Source organism: Equus quagga, chromosome 14 (genome assembly GCF_021613505.1).
Source record: "Equus quagga isolate Etosha38 chromosome 14, UCLA_HA_Equagga_1.0, whole genome shotgun sequence".
NCBI classification, from domain to species: Eukaryota; Metazoa; Chordata; class Mammalia; order Perissodactyla; family Equidae; genus Equus; species Equus quagga.
In genome coordinates, this window is record NC_060280.1 from 47,776,294 (window position 1) to 47,789,849 (window position 13,556).

At 43.3% G+C, this 13,556-nt stretch overlaps 1 protein-coding gene across 1 annotated transcript; it reads right to left on the reverse strand.

The window, feature by feature from the left end:
• Positions 1 to 7,357: 7,357 nt before the first annotated feature.
• On the reverse strand, positions 7,358 to 13,082 carry LOC124225568 (calmodulin-regulated spectrin-associated protein 1-like). The gene is given in 2 exon segments (XM_046638243.1): positions 7,358 to 11,973; positions 13,073 to 13,082. Coding segments are annotated over 2 exon segments (4,626 nt in total).
• Positions 13,083 to 13,556: the final 474 nt, after the last annotated feature.

The window sequence follows — 13,556 nt, forward strand, 5'->3', positions numbered from 1 at the left end:
TCTTGATGACCTTACAAACTCTTTGTGAATTTATATAGTTGAGGCAGAGATTAAAGTAGGTTTGAAATCCCAGCTATCAGTTAAAATTTGAAGTATCATTCTCCATTCCTTCCCAACAGAAACAGCTTTTCCAATGGACCATATATTCCCAGGGACTGAGATGATGACTGGAGTAAATTTTGGATCCCACCAGGTTTGTGAGCATAAGCATATCCTGATACTGTAGTACAGGGTTTTACGTATATCAGCTTTCAGAGGTCATTTTGTAATACCACCCATCCCCAACAGGGGCAACATGAGCTCCGCAAAGTTTGCTATGCAGAAAACATAAATATCAACATACAGCCAACTAGAAATTACTTTTTTGTGTGTTCATTACTCATTCTGAGTTGATTCGCTTCCAAAAGACATTTGATTTAAATTCATGCTATTTCAATCCAATTTATATCTAATATTTCTCTCCTTATATCAAAGAATCAAAGATAATTAATTGTACAAATTTATCAATGTGTCCATCTGTTAAAGTAGAGCTTTTAAGTTAGACAATCAAAAATTGTTTAGCTCTACCTCTGAGTTCTTTTGCTTCTGACTGTCATCTAGATTATTCTTTCCTCATTGCTTAAAAGGTCTTTCCTTTGTTTACCCCTTGTATTGCAGTCATTTTGCCTTGTTTCACTGACTATGATTAATTTTTTTTTCTAAAGATTGGCACCTGAGCTAACATCTGATACTAATCTTTTTTTTTTCCTTCTTCTTCTCCTCAAAGCCCCCCAGTACACAGTTGTATATTCTAGTTGTAGGTGCTTCTGGCTCTGCTATGTGTGCTGCTGCCTCAGTATGGCTTGATGAGGGTGCTAGGTCTGTGCCCAGGATCCAAACTGGTGAAACCCTGGGCTGCTGAAGTAGAGTGCACAAACTTAACCACTCAGCCATGGAGCCAGTCCCTAAATCTTTTCATTTGTAGTCTTGTGGCATTTTTTATGTTTTTTGTCATGATATTAAGTGTACATAATACATATATATCTTTTGCATGTAATGTTATAGTATGGAAAGCATTTTGTTTTCTGATGACTTCATTTCAAGTTGCATCATAAGCATTAAATTGTTGCTACACAGTATCTATTACTATATATTTTAATTATATATTATTAAAATTTTGGAAAACAAGCATTGTAATTTACATAATGATTTCTCTATTGACTGATATGTAGGTTGCTCTGTAATCTTTTTCCTATTAAAAATAGATATGTAACCAGCAATTTCACTCCTAAATATACCCTGAAGAGAAATGAGTGCAAGTGTATGCCAAAAGACATGTACAGGATTGTTTCATTCATAATATCCAGAAATTGGAGACAATCTAAACGTCCATCGGAGAGTGGGTAAATAAATTATAGTATATTAATACAATGGCATGCCACAAAGAGAAAACAAAACATGTAACAGATCTTAAAGATGTAATATAGAGTAAAAAGAGCATGCACAAAATTCATGTATTGCTCAATTTATATAAAATTTGGTAATGGACAAAACTAATCTACGGTGATAGAAATGAGAATAGTGGTGTCCAGGGGTGAGAGGACACAACTGGCAGTGTCTGCGTTATTGACATTGAAGACAAAGGGGCCTGCTGCGGTGCTAGGGATGTTCTAGATAAGGGAGGGGTGATTACATGGGTATATACATAAGAATTCATTGAACGGTACGCTTAAAATGCATATTCTTTGTGGTGTACATAGATGCATATTCTTTGTGGTGTACGTATTTTACTTCCTATAAAAACTAAAATATTATATTGCTACAGTGAGTACTTTTATCTGTAGAATTCTTTTGCCTGCTCTTTTTGGATAATTCCTTAATTTAAGTCAAAAGAAATTAGTATTTTTATGTTTTTTTAAAAATTGGGGATTATCAGACAAATTTATCAGATCTTCTAAGGCATGGTCTTTTCTTTATTTGAGTCATTTCAATGCAGAGTCTCTCATTACTTTACAACCTTTCTGGGAACAAAAGCTACACCAATAGTAGAGGCATGGGTTATTTTTGGGGAGTATGGTTTCAACAAGTTTTGTTTGATGATAACTGTCCAAGAGACGAGCTTCCAGATCCCTGTTTTTACCTATGTATCCTGCCATGATTTCAAAGTGTTTCTGATTATCTCCTCTTCGCTCCATAAAGGTAAGCAGAGGGAGTCAAGTTTTCTAATTACCTACAAAGCTGACTGAATAGTAAAATCACCCTCAATAGCAGACCTGAGTGAGATTTCAGATGTTCCCACTGATTCCTGACCGAAGGTTTTAAGTCTAAACAATTTCCTCTTATTTTTTAAAATAACGCCATTGCCAGTCTTAAAATCCACATTGTTGTTTCAAATCTGTGACTGTGAGTTTCTTGAAATATTTCCATGTTATTATCCATCATTTGTACTAACTCCAATAACTTAATTGGCATGTTATAAGGCAGCTTTGATACATGTCATGGTTATCTTTTGTTATCTTTTGAAGTTTTCTCTTGGCTTTGCCAAGACCTTATTTTAAAGTTTCATAAATTAAGGAGGCAATGCAATCTTGAAAAAAGTGGTGGGTGGGACTCAGGATATCTGAATTCTAGCACTGCTTCCACAAAGAAGTTCAGATCAAGTGGCTGATAGATACATTTTCTTTACTACAATGAGAATTTTAAAAAGAATTGGAGCAGGTGGATTTAATTTTTGTTCCAGTTTGGGTCAGCATGTAAATAGTCTCCAAATTGAAGTAGCAGTAAAGATTATTGTAAATAGAATGATGAAACATCCTGACTAGCTGCACACTTGGTTTCAACAAAGATCATATGAAATATTTCTGATAACAAATGTTCATAAAAGACCCTTCATTTCGTGGCCTTAATCTTGACACCCAGATAGGAGTTACAGGGCCATCAATCTTTTTCTGCAGCCACTGGTGCTATTTCCAATGCTAATGTTGGTTTCATTTATAGGAACTCTTCTTCCTGTTTTATCTCTGACAACTTGAACATATCTCTTAAAAAGAATGGTGATAGGAGACAGAACAGAAGCTATAGTTTAGGAGAAAGGGAAAGATTTTTACTTTGTCTTAGAAGCAGGTCATCTAAACATAGTAATTCATCTTTTGAAGATTAAATAAACTGAGTTCAAACTGTCCTGCACACTTCTTGCCCTTTTCAAGAAAGACATTTTGGACCAAAGTGTATTTTTGGCCTTTATTCTCCATCTTGAAAACTAGTGGGATTATCGTCCATATGCATTGGTTCTGAATAAAATATCCGGTGCTGCCTGGAATTCATGCACAGGAAGTATAGCTGATGTGGGAAAAGCATTGCAAGATGACAGAATTCACTATTCTAAATGCATCCCCAAGGGAGTTTGGAGGCACTAATTTTACACATTGTACACCCTCTCTGCTAGGTGCCTGCATAATCACAGCATTGAAATTGACATATTTGTCACAGACAATCACATTGGAAACTTTCTGAAGCTATAAATAATGGCTAGGGCACCTATAATATTTTCCAGATGCAGAGACAAGGCACTTAATCTTGATGTAATCTGCACAGGGTAGAGCCCAGGGGCATTCAGATTGAGTGCTCGTGCCTGGGTTATTACATGACATCCGCAGCTCCCCAAAGTTGACAAGCCTCTTTGGGTTAGATGAAATCTTACAAGAATATCTGGTATAGCTCCACTGCCTTAGAGATAAATAGTCCTAGGGAGATGATAATATATACTTCTTTAAAAGGTTTCCTGAGATAACTATTCATGTAGTCAACATTTACTACTAAGAATTAACACTTGTTGGCCACATACCCCACGTGCCAGACACTGATCCATGAACTTTATATGTATAATTTTAATTAATATTCATAACATCTTTATTAGAGAGAAACTAATTTTTACCCTTACTTTATGGATAAGAAAACTCTGCCACCAGAAAGCTAAGGATTGGTGTTAACTAACATGCTATAAAAGGTAGAATATCTTAATGGTTAAAAGTGTGTTTTTTGAGGGCCTATTTTTAAAATAAAATGCCATCTCTTCTATTTATGAATTCTGTGACATTAGGCAAGATGCTTAAGTTCTCTCTGCATCAGTGTTCTCATTGGTAAAATGTGGATAGTAATTATAGCTACCTCAAGGATTATGAGCATTTCATGAATTGAAATAAACCTATTAGAGTATCTGACTCATAATATAGCCTCAATAAGTGTTAATGCTACGCTATTCTGTTTCCCGTGGTAAGAATGTTTTATATTCAAGCACAATACTGAAATGAAACACTTTTTATGTCTCTCTTCCCTATTAGGCTGTGTGCTTCTCAATTATAGGGACACAGTTTAACTCATGTTAGGTACCTAGTACGATAGACATCACACATAACTTCACTGAATTAATACATGAATAAGCCATGATGCCTCTTTTTAAAGGGTGTCATGATCCGGTGGAGAAACCAGAACATCACAGTCACCAGAATACAAAGCAGTGTGTGCAGGATGATGATAGCAGAGCTGCTGAAGCCTTTTCCTAGTTCCTATGGCATTTTTTGAAATAATTGTTCCAGTGTTCATAGTAGAATATAATGTCTCTCCTTACTGCCTCTTTTTTTTTTTTCTGAGAGAGAAAAAATCCCATGAGCCCTCCTAAGCTGTTCAGGGGCAGTGCTCTAGTCATCCCATAATCTTTTAAAGTGCAATGCCTGGCTTAATGATTATGTTTATGTCATGAGTTTGTGTGTGTGTGTGTGTGTGTGTGCGCATGCCTGTGTGTAAGTGAGGTGGCGTGGTGGCTTCAGCACTGCTAAGGCAGCTGTTATGTACTCAAACTAGACCGGAGGTAAGAGATCTGACTGAAGGCCCCTGGTCTGCCCCTTCCTTACTGCTTGGCTTTGTGCAAAGCCCTTGGAATGAGTTGTGGATGTCAAATAGAGCCACCATGCTGTTTAATCTCCTTCTCCCAGCTCTTTAGTAACTGTGATCCTTAGTGAGAGTTATTGCAAACAATCCATGTTATTGTAAAAATTACATGGATTTTCCTAGGACAAATCATAAACTCAGTTCTTAGGTATATATAGTGATATATCTTTGATTGAAGGAAATCTAGTATGCATTGCCAGTAGCACTTCTGCCTTCAGGAAGCTGTGTTTTGGTCTGGAAGAAAAAGGGACATAGTTGAGTAAATGTTGGAGTTCTTCTTCTATGTAATCTGTTCTTCAAATTCCCCTGGTGTACATGAACAACACGAGGCCAGGGCCTTCCACAGCTCCTTTCAAAAACAGGCAAACCATTGCAAGCTTACATTCAATACAAATGCCTCCCCACCACTTCCCCCAACCCTGCTTCCTTGCAGACTTGGAAATATAGTACCCATATATTGCTAAAATAAAAGAAGAGGTCAAGAACACATTCACACCTGAATTAGAACAATATGACATAAAAGATACTGCTGCACAGGCTGTGTTTTCCATCACTGACTCCTCTTTAGTGTGCAGTCTGTGTTTTGAGTGTGTTTCTTTGCTATTGCAGTTGGTGGAAACCTGTAATCTGAGATCAGCGAGGTTAAAAGCGTTGTCATTTTGACAATTGCCAAACAATCTATTCAGAGGAGCTCAGAGCCTTTTTAGTTATTTTATCAAAGGTAAAACTCATTTTCAGAAGGGCTTAGGTGAGAGTCTATTTTCAAATATAGTGTCTTGTAATCAACAGATATCTGTTGGAACTTAAACACGTTTTAAATGGCTGTTTTCTAAGACCTTAATAAAAGAGCAGCCTTTTCACAGGAAGTGAGAATCATCGTCCACGGAAAACGGCAGAGAGGTTACCAAAGGCCATATCAACATATACGCTGAGGATGCTTAAAAGTGCTTTGAGGAAGGAAGGGTCTCAGACATAGTTTTCCTATTATTCAAGAACCGTGTTACTCAATACTGAAAAGATTCTGGTGAGAGTTTATTTTTTGTCTTCAGAGCCTAAATAATATTGATAGTTGAGTGGTCAATGGACGGACATAAAACAAAGGCATGGAGCTTTGATAAAATAATAAATAGTAGCTATAATTCTTGTCTTTGCAGGACTTAAAGACAGAGGGTGAAGCCCAGATAAATACATGGAAAATAAAAACAATTGAATAGAAAACCTTAAATATTTAATCTGTTCATTAGACCACCTTAGGTTGTCCAGGACTCAGGTAGAGGAATTTAGCTATATAGCTTACCATTATAAATACATCCGTATCATACTTCTTGTATGCCACTCTAGGCATTTTTTGTTTTGTTTTCCTGAGGAAGATTAGCCTTGAGCTAACATCTGTGCCAATCTTCCTCTATTTTTTGTATGTAGGATGCCTCCATAGCTTGACCAATGAGTGGAGTAGGTCTGCACCTGGGATCTGAACCCTCAAACGCAAACACAGGCTGCCAAAGCAGAGCACGTGGAACTTGAACCACTTGGCCACGGGGCCAGCCTCGACATTCTAACTTTTTATAAGCTCATTTACTGTAGGTCTGGGTTCATTTTTTTTTTTTTTACTTTACCAAATTCTGTCTTTATTAAAGTGAACAAATCATTAGAGTACTATCCAAAACTTAACGAACAAGGGCTGTAATCTCAGTTTGCCCATTTTCAGTTAGGCAAACGCTGGCTAATAGTACCATTCACCATCCTCATGATTGCGGGTCAGCAAGGGTCAGCTCCGTATTTGTAAACCTTACTTTAGCAGAAGACAGACTTGCATATTTCAGTGCTTTTAGTGAACTGGTATTTTCAGTAAACTTTTTCTGAGCAGCAAGGAACAAGAGTTTTTTCAGAAATCTTAGAATTGGATATAAACGTTGGCAGTAGACACATCAATAAATATCATACAATTTCTCAAATGAAAAAGATTTCCCTAATACGAGTTCCTTTCCTAAAGACATTCAAACACCCTGACCTGAGACCCAAGTCTCAGTCCTATAATCTCACGAGATTACAGCTGGCCAACATGAGGGTATCAGGTCACGTGCAAAGGGGGTGAGGTGAGAGGCGAGAGAGCAGAGTAAATCACTTTAATTCACACTGAAGGAGAACTTCAAGTCAAAGGAATCCACCGCCTACAGGCACATCCCCCGTCTGAGGCCTCCGTGGTTAGCAGGGACCCCAGCAGCCAGGAGTAACTGAAAACGGTGTTTCTCCCTCCATTCTTGCTCCACCTGGCATCCTCTGTGTGCTGGGAGCTCAGGGAGGGTGTTCTTTTGTTGTTTAGAAGCCTCTTTGTAAAAGGTCTGTGACTTTGCACACTTCGTACCCAAATGGATTAAAATAATAAATATCGATCCCCTCGGCACACGTTCAGACGCAGCCCGCGCCAGTGTCATTTATGAGTCTGGGTCTTCTTTGGTGCTGCAGGCCACTTGGGCTGCCACAGGTGGTTGTGGATAGTGAGAGCATCCACACTGACGGACATGGTTTTGGCTGGGATCAGGTTAAACTGTTTCCGGTCTGAGCTGTATTTATACAGTTTGTCGATCATTTTCTTGGTAATGCTCTTTGGCCCCATGCCAGTTAATTTGTAGATTTCCTCAGTGTCTGGATAGTACCAGTAAAGTGCCCCGAACTGGCAGCCGGCATCACGAAACAGTATGATGTAGTGATTGGTGTCACACTTCTCTAGCTCCTCTAATACTGAATTCTTGTGAGGTTCATTCACTTTTCCAGCCAGACAGCAATGGGACGCAGCATTATGAACGATCGGTTTGTTGGATTTGCTACTGGGCTCCTTAAAGAGCTTGGGACCTGTGTACTCGGCCACCGAGGCGAGGGAGGACGCCGTGGACGCCGTCTCCCAGTCTCTGTCTGTGCTTCTGCTCGGGTTGCGCCTTAATACGGGCAGGGCTTCCAGGGACTCGACTCTGCGCTGGGAAGGCGTGCCCCCTGAATGAATGCTCTCGGGCTCAGTCGTTGCTGAGGAGGCCAAGGACAGGCTGGAGCCCAAGGACAGGCTGGAGCCCAAGGACAGGTTGGAGCCCGACTGGGCCCGGCTCAGGTTATCAGGGGTTGAGGAGCACTTGGTTCCCGAGTCGCTACACGACTCTTCCCGATGGACTGACTTTGGCCGCGGCTTTTTTGGCTTCGATTTAGGTTTTCCCAGTCCTTGTTCTTCTAACATCTGTTGCTGCTTCCTCCGCGAGTATTCCTGTTTGATGAGCTCTGATCGTGCCTTCTCTTCCTCCTTCCGTATCCGATCTTCTTCGGCTTTACGCCTGGCCTCGTCTCTCTTGAGCTCTACTTCTGCTTCCAGCTGCTGCTTCAGGAGGAAGGCCGCCCGCTTCTTGGCGAGCTCATCTTCTGCCTTCTGTTCATCCTTAAAGAAGACGACGACTTCCGGCTTCTGATCGCCGTCAGTGCTGAGGTCCACAGAGCTCTCGTGGCCTTCCCTCTCTCCGTCCTCGTCAGGGGCCTTCAGGTCTGAGAGGTCCACCTCGATGAGGCTGGCCTTGCTCCTCGGGGGCTCGTCCACAGGCCCGTTCTCCTTGCCGGAGCCAGCCGGGGCGCTGAGCCCCGCCTCCTTCTCGCTGCCGTCCAGAGCCTCTTTGAGGCTCGTTTGTTCCAATATAGTGTTTGCATCTTTGGAGGAGGACAAGACAAATGTCTGCTGATTGCTCTCATCATGGAGCCTGTAACTGTCGAAGAAGCACTTCTCATGAGGGTCACTCCCTGGGTCTGCACCACCGTCCTAGCCCGGGTCAGAGGGCGTCCGAGGAGGGAAGGACCGTAAGTAGGGGAGAATCTCTATACTGGGCGTCGGGGTCTTGCTCCGGGAGGAACCCTGCTGTCTGTCTTTCGGGACCTTCAGGTCAGCCTGTCTTCCTGAACGGGAATTCCGACCCTGACCAAGACGAGGGGGTTTGCGGTGACCCGTCACTCCAGTGGGAGAGAGTGGCTCAACGAAGTGGATGGCTGCTTTGACTCTCTGGTCCTGGGAGTTCTTAGAACGTGGAGCTGGTGCTGTGGGGGATTTCATAAGCAGCTGCTCTTGCTGCTGAGAAATCTTCAGAATCGCCTGCTGCAGTGTGCTGATGGTCTCGTCAAGTTTCTCAGTAGAAAGGTCTCACTCGCTCACGTCCCCCACCTCGCCAGCGCCGTCTTCCAGGAGAGCAGCAGAGAGCGCTTTGTGCTTCTCCAGGTCCTGGAGAGTGGCAGGGTCTTTCAGTTTATGCTGCTGAATGAAAGCCAGGCTTTCCCTCTCCACGTCTTGAGACTCACTAAGGAGATCCTCTCTCCCCTGTTCCTTAACAAAAAATTCTTCCATCTTGGAAACGCCACCATCAAAGTCCTCTCCGTTGTGCTGAGAATACTCTCTAGCGAAGTGTTCTGGTTTAAGCGGCTGGGGGACGACATCGGCGTTGCCTTTCTTGACCGCGTGCAGGAAGGCTGCCTTCCCCAGCTTCAGTCGCTGCCTGGCGGACAGAGTCTCCATCTTCTTCTTCTGCGCTTCGATGGCTCTCCGTTTCTCCTCCAGCTGCATGTGGAGCTGCACCAGTTCGGACGCCAGGAGGCTGACGTGATCCTTGCTCTGCCTGCTCGGACTCTGCTCTCTCCTTTGCTTCCAGGTCGTCAGTGGGGGCGGGCAGCTCTCTGAGCCATCGGGCGTGGTCTTCTGGGAGCTGCTGGTGCTGGACTTGGTCTCACAGCTGTTGAGCCTCTGGAGCTTCCTTTCCGCGAAGCTGGTCATCTTCACGCTCCCGCTCGCCATGGAGACGCTGCTGATCTGAGAGACGGTGCTCAGACATGGGCTCGAGCGGCCACTGGCGTCATCCTTGTCCTCATGCTCTTTCACTTTCAGATCCTCCTGCAGCTTTGCTGACTCCTCCTCACCAACATACTTAGTGATCACCACAGGGTGGTCCTCACCAAGTAAATCATGCTCAGCTTCCTCTAGATCTGAAATGTCCGAGTCTGAGTCCTGCCTCAGGACAGTCCGTGGCTCTGGATCGTGGGCGTTGGGACTTTTTGCACAGCTAACATAGAACCTGCCCTCCGTGTCTTCATCGGCTCTGGCTACATGAAGAAAGAAGCCGTCGGCAGACTGTCCCTGAGATAATGGATCAAAACCGCCACTGGCCAGAGGCCTACCACAGGCTTTCCCCACCACCTGCGGCCCCGCCTCAGCAGGCACAGGGTCCAAACCCACAGGAAGTTCTGAACAGATGGGAGTGAAAGTCCTATTCAAGTCTCCACTGACATGACCGCTGGATGCCTTCTTCTGCAGCAGAGGCTCGTGGCCCTTGCTGGACCTCTTGGAGGCGAAGCTCCTTGGCTGCCCTTCTCCGCACTCATCCTCCTTGGTAATCATCTGCTTCTCTTTAGCTGGCCTAAGCACGGCTGGCATCAACGGCTCCAAGAAGAAACTGTCAGGCTTACTTTCTAAGGTGTCCGCCAGTCTCTGGGGAGATCGGGCACTTGCCATCAGGCCCAGCTCACAGCTGTGGGGAGCCACATCCATTCTAATGATGGCCACAAGCTCTTCATCCTCATCCTCAATATCGACATTGTTCAGGAGGCTTTTCCCATTGGTCTTTAGGGTTGTGGGGTGCGGCTGGTTCTGTGGGGTCAGATTAACAATATTGGATGCCAAACTATCCTTGCTGATGGAGCGGGCCAAGCTGACGCTGTCACCAGAGCCAGGGTCCAGATCACAGCTCGCAGCATGATGAAGAGCAAAGGGTGCTGGCTGAGACACAGGCCTGTTCTTCTTCTCCGGGCACGCTGCTGCTGCACCTCGTGGCTGACCATCAACTTGCGTTAAAGAATTACATCGGTGTCGCTCATTGGGGGACTCCTCTCCCTGCATCGTCTTTTGCTGTTTCTGTCTCAGTGGCAATAAAGGATGTGATGGGCTAAAGGCAGAGGCCCCTTTCCCCAGATGTTCAGACTCTTCGGGGTGCAGGTGGTGCCTGTGACAACCCTTGGCTGGCGGCTGGGTGGGGGGCTGCAGATCAACCAGGCTCGCTGCTGGGGGGCTCCCCAGGAAGCTGTGCTTGGTGGCATTGGAGATAGGAACAGGAGGCCGACTGCTTTTTTGGTGTGACACTGTTTTAGCATCTTTCAGTTCCTGAACATCCGTGGGTTGCACAAAATCTGGTTTGACATTCTCAAACCACCGGAAGAGTTCAGCAATAAAAACCATAACATTGGGTTTCAACACTAAGGGCGCATACAGCATATCTTCTAAGGTGAGATAAAAGCATTTGTTAAGAGACTCATTTGAGAATTCTCTCAGAAGCCGAATATTATACAGACTGTCAGCCATCGATGTTACCTCCTTCAAGCATATATCATCCAGCTTCATCTGCTCTGGGCAGTAGTAGTGGACCACAGCCGAGAGAGCAGCCCCATCGCTGCTGTCTCTCATCAGGTCCTCCAACAACGGGAAGTAGGGCGGCTGCCTCGCAGACAGGTGCTCTCGGCGATAGTGCACCTTTTGATGATGGGCTGGACTTTCCAACAACTGTTGTTTTAACTTCACTTCTTTCTCTGTTATCTCTCTCATTTTAAGATTTACCTTGTTGACCCAGAACACCATGGCATCCTCGAGGTCATAGGGAAGCTCCTTCCAGGCACTGAATGTCGAGAAGCGCTTGACGCTGGCCACGACCTTCTTGATGCTGATCATCTCCACGGTGTAGGCCATCATGAGGGCGTCCACCATCGCCATATGGGCACTCATCTTTATTGGTGCGCGGCTGAGGTCGGGGTCCGTCACGAGGGTGTCATCGCTCTCCATCACGTAAATCCCTTTCCGGGACAGGGCCTGGATGACAGACTGATGTCCCTGTAAGGAGGCCACCTGGTCACCTTTCAGGATGAGGCTGCAGACACGGCAATACAACTCGCTGGACAGCAGGAGCTTGATGACAAGCGGCTTGATGTGCTCCTGCTCATACTGGTCGATGTAAAAGGGGTCCCTGAGGTCCTCGGGGATGTTATCTCACAGCCGCCACCAGCGCCGCCACCACGGGTGCTGCTGCCGCATGCTGCGGGGCGGGGGGCGGCGAGGCGGGGGCGCGGGCCGGTCCGCGGGCCCTGGGTTCATGTTTTTAAAGGTAGGATTTGTGTCCTACTTTTTTCACACCATTGTGCCTAGCATAGTGTCTATCATAATAGATGTTTGATAAATTTGAATAAAAGTCTATCTATGAGATGAGACCATTGCTTACATGTAAGTGTCCTGCTTTTTTCCTGATACATCCTTCATGGTGATCAGTTTTCCATGCTTCACTGAGAGAAAATCTCTGCAGGACAGAAGAATCCTCCTAAAATCTGGCTCTATTTTGCATGAAATCCTAAAATTGTAGGGGATAAGGCCTCTGCCTTATTTATCTTTTCTCTCTCGTGTGCTATGATTCTTCATTTGCATTGCAAAGCTGTTGTTCTTTTTTCTGCTTTGGGTTAAAATTACTTTACATATCTATTTCTCATTACATATTATTATCTTGTTGAAGCCAGACACAGATCTTCATCTTATGTCATCCATAGCACTTAGCATAGTGCCTCACAGATATGAGAAAGCTTGTTAAATTGCATTACACTGATAGTAATCACAAGGGTTGGAAAACAGGATGTTTTAGAAATGATTAAAAGAACACGGATTGTTTATCTTAAACAAAAGATCAAATGCTATTCTAAGAGTCTACAAATCAATAAAGATTTTATATCCCCAGTGGGAGAAATGGAAGGTGGTAGCAGAGTGGGGTGGTTACTGACTTCTAACTCTCTTTGTGGTTTTGGACAGAACAGCCAAAGACACACATTCTTTCTGCGCTTTCTGGTTATTTGGGCAAAGTATTTTTGGACAATTTTACCTCATTGGCTCTACTAGGCTCTAAAGAATTCAATCCTAACTTCTACCCATATTTATGATTGGGATGCTATGGTTTTGCAAAAGGAATCACTTATTACATATGATTGTTCTGCTTTTTCAGTCAGATTATCCTTATGAGCTTAACTTGTTTACTATTTTTCACTGAGGCAGATCCAATATTTTATCAATCTTATTTTATTCAATAAACATTTATTGAGCACCTACTCTGGGTCATGTCGTCAGATTTATACCAGAGATCTAAAAGTGAATAAAATATAGGCCCTGCCCTTGAAGGGCTAATAATCTGTAGAAGAATATCAAAGTAAAAGAAAATTATATAACAATATAATGTGTGATGATAGGGAAATGGATCCATTAAGTTCTGTGGGAGCACATGGATGGGAAGGAAATAATTTGTCTATGTAAGTACTATCCAACAGAATTATAATGCAAGCCACATATAGTAAAATTTTCAGTTTTCTAGTAGTCATGTTAAAAAGGTAGAAAGAAGTGGGTGAAAATAGCTTTAATAATACATTTTATTTAACTCAATATAAAGTAATTAATGAGACAGTTTACATTTATATTCTACTTTTGTTTAGTTAAGCCTTGAAATTCAGGATACATTTTATACTTCCAGTGCATCTCAATTTGGATTAGCCACATTTCAAGTGCTTGATAACAACATGTGGCTAGAGGAAATTTTAGA